Here is a 1,578-nt window from a genome sequence, read left to right as displayed (position 1 = left end):
TTCAGTAAAAGGTAGTGCAGGTTGACCATGTACCGGGGGGAGCAGCAATTTTAGTTATCTCCAGCAAGGATTGACTTAGTTAAAAAATCAAATCAGGACTGTAAAACACCTGGATAGTAGTCCTCGACACTTGGCTGAAAACCTGACACTGAATGTGTCAGAAAATGATCAAAGAGCCAAAACCAAATCACGTGAATCTCACATTCTTTCAACAAATAAGGAAGCAAAAAACTTGTCGACAAATAAACCCAGGTTTGTTAACGTGTTGGAGAATTAAAAAATTCTTATTTGAGTAGGAGGATGTCTTAATTTGGCGTGCATCACTGCTTACCTAGATGAACGCTTACAATCTAAGCAAAATGTAGGATTAAGAAAATCTGTGGCTTGACTAAACTAAACTTTGTGAGGGCGCAGAAATTCAGGGCAAATAAAAATATCACTGCGGTATAAAGATATAAATGACAGGACAACGTATTCTGATGGCAATAGAAGCAATGTAATGATGGAAATCATTATAAAGGTGCGAAAAACTCACTAAGATTGTCCACAACAACATCCTTCGCCATTGCATAGTCTGCTACGACAGCAGCGGCAAAGGTGGCTGGGATTCCAAATGGATCGACATTCACACTTCTCCCTTCGTACACCCTGTATCAAGCTTGTAAGGGGAAAAAACGAATTTGTAACGATACCGCAAGGATATGTGAAACGTTCACTAACATCGCACTCAAATACTTACATTCCTGCAATGCTGTAAGGTTCACTAGTTAATATTTAGGAATGGAAAACAGCTCCATCCTCTTTGAATATCACTTAAGATATGTGATTCTACTACCCAAAATCCCATTTAAACTGTAAGTGACCGTCAAGGATAATTTCATGCAACTTACTGTAAATGCAAAAGTAAAGCACCCAATAGATAGAAGCACAAAGTTGAAGAGCACAACCTGCATTAGTAGGCTTGAGCCAACTGAGGCTAGCACTTCAGGCTCAATTGTCTATTTCCACTTCTCTTTAAGCTTATTTATTAGAGTATGTGGAAAAGTGCGCTAAAGTGAGCTTACAAATACCAAGATCTGAACCCGGTTTAAAGGCTACAGGCTACATTTTCATCATGTGATTGGAGTACAAGCAAAATCATTGCGTAATGTGTTTCTATTTCAGAGTGGAAGCAATATATATTACTGTTGCGGCTCAGATGCGTACACAAAGTCTTTAAAGACGATTGCCACCTCATTGTTGCGAGCGACCCAGTTGATCTGCATTAACACCTCCCAGTGTCCACTTGGTTGCAAACTTCATTCCTCATCACACGATTGATAAACTAGAACCTCTGGACAAGTGTGAAAAAGGCGTGTCAGAACACTAAAAGCATCAATCTAAATAGATACACTTCAAGTTTATTCGAGTATGTGGATGAGTACATTAAATAGAACTTACAAATATCAAGATCTGACCCCACCTTGAAAACTGTTTAAACAGCAGCAATGTTAGCATTCGCGAGAAGTAACTTTCCGCTAAGTGAACTATCAAAAGCTCGGACGCACAGTTGTCTGAAAAGGACTAAAAATTGGACAG

The 1,578-nt window shown here is 39.1% G+C and overlaps 1 protein-coding gene across 1 annotated transcript in view; it reads left to right on the top strand. All coding sequences in view use genetic code 11, as the record gives it.

The window, feature by feature from the left end:
• Window positions 1-152: 152 nt before the first annotated feature.
• Window positions 153-1,578, top strand: part of EGR_11182 (hypothetical protein) — a gene marked incomplete at both ends in the record, with an annotated part of 2,922 nt that continues 1,496 nt past the window's right edge. The window contains 2 exons of the mRNA XM_024500429.1: window positions 153-252; window positions 297-361. Of these exons, the coding sequence (XP_024345157.1) occupies window positions 153-252; window positions 297-361 (165 nt within the window). The remainder of the gene's footprint in view (window positions 253-296; window positions 362-1,578) is intronic.

This window comes from Echinococcus granulosus (assembly GCF_000524195.1).
Source record: "Echinococcus granulosus chromosome Unknown EG_S00462, whole genome shotgun sequence".
In the NCBI taxonomy this organism is placed as follows: domain Eukaryota; kingdom Metazoa; phylum Platyhelminthes; class Cestoda; order Cyclophyllidea; family Taeniidae; genus Echinococcus; species Echinococcus granulosus.
This window is presented reverse-complemented; position numbering and strand designations above follow the sequence as displayed.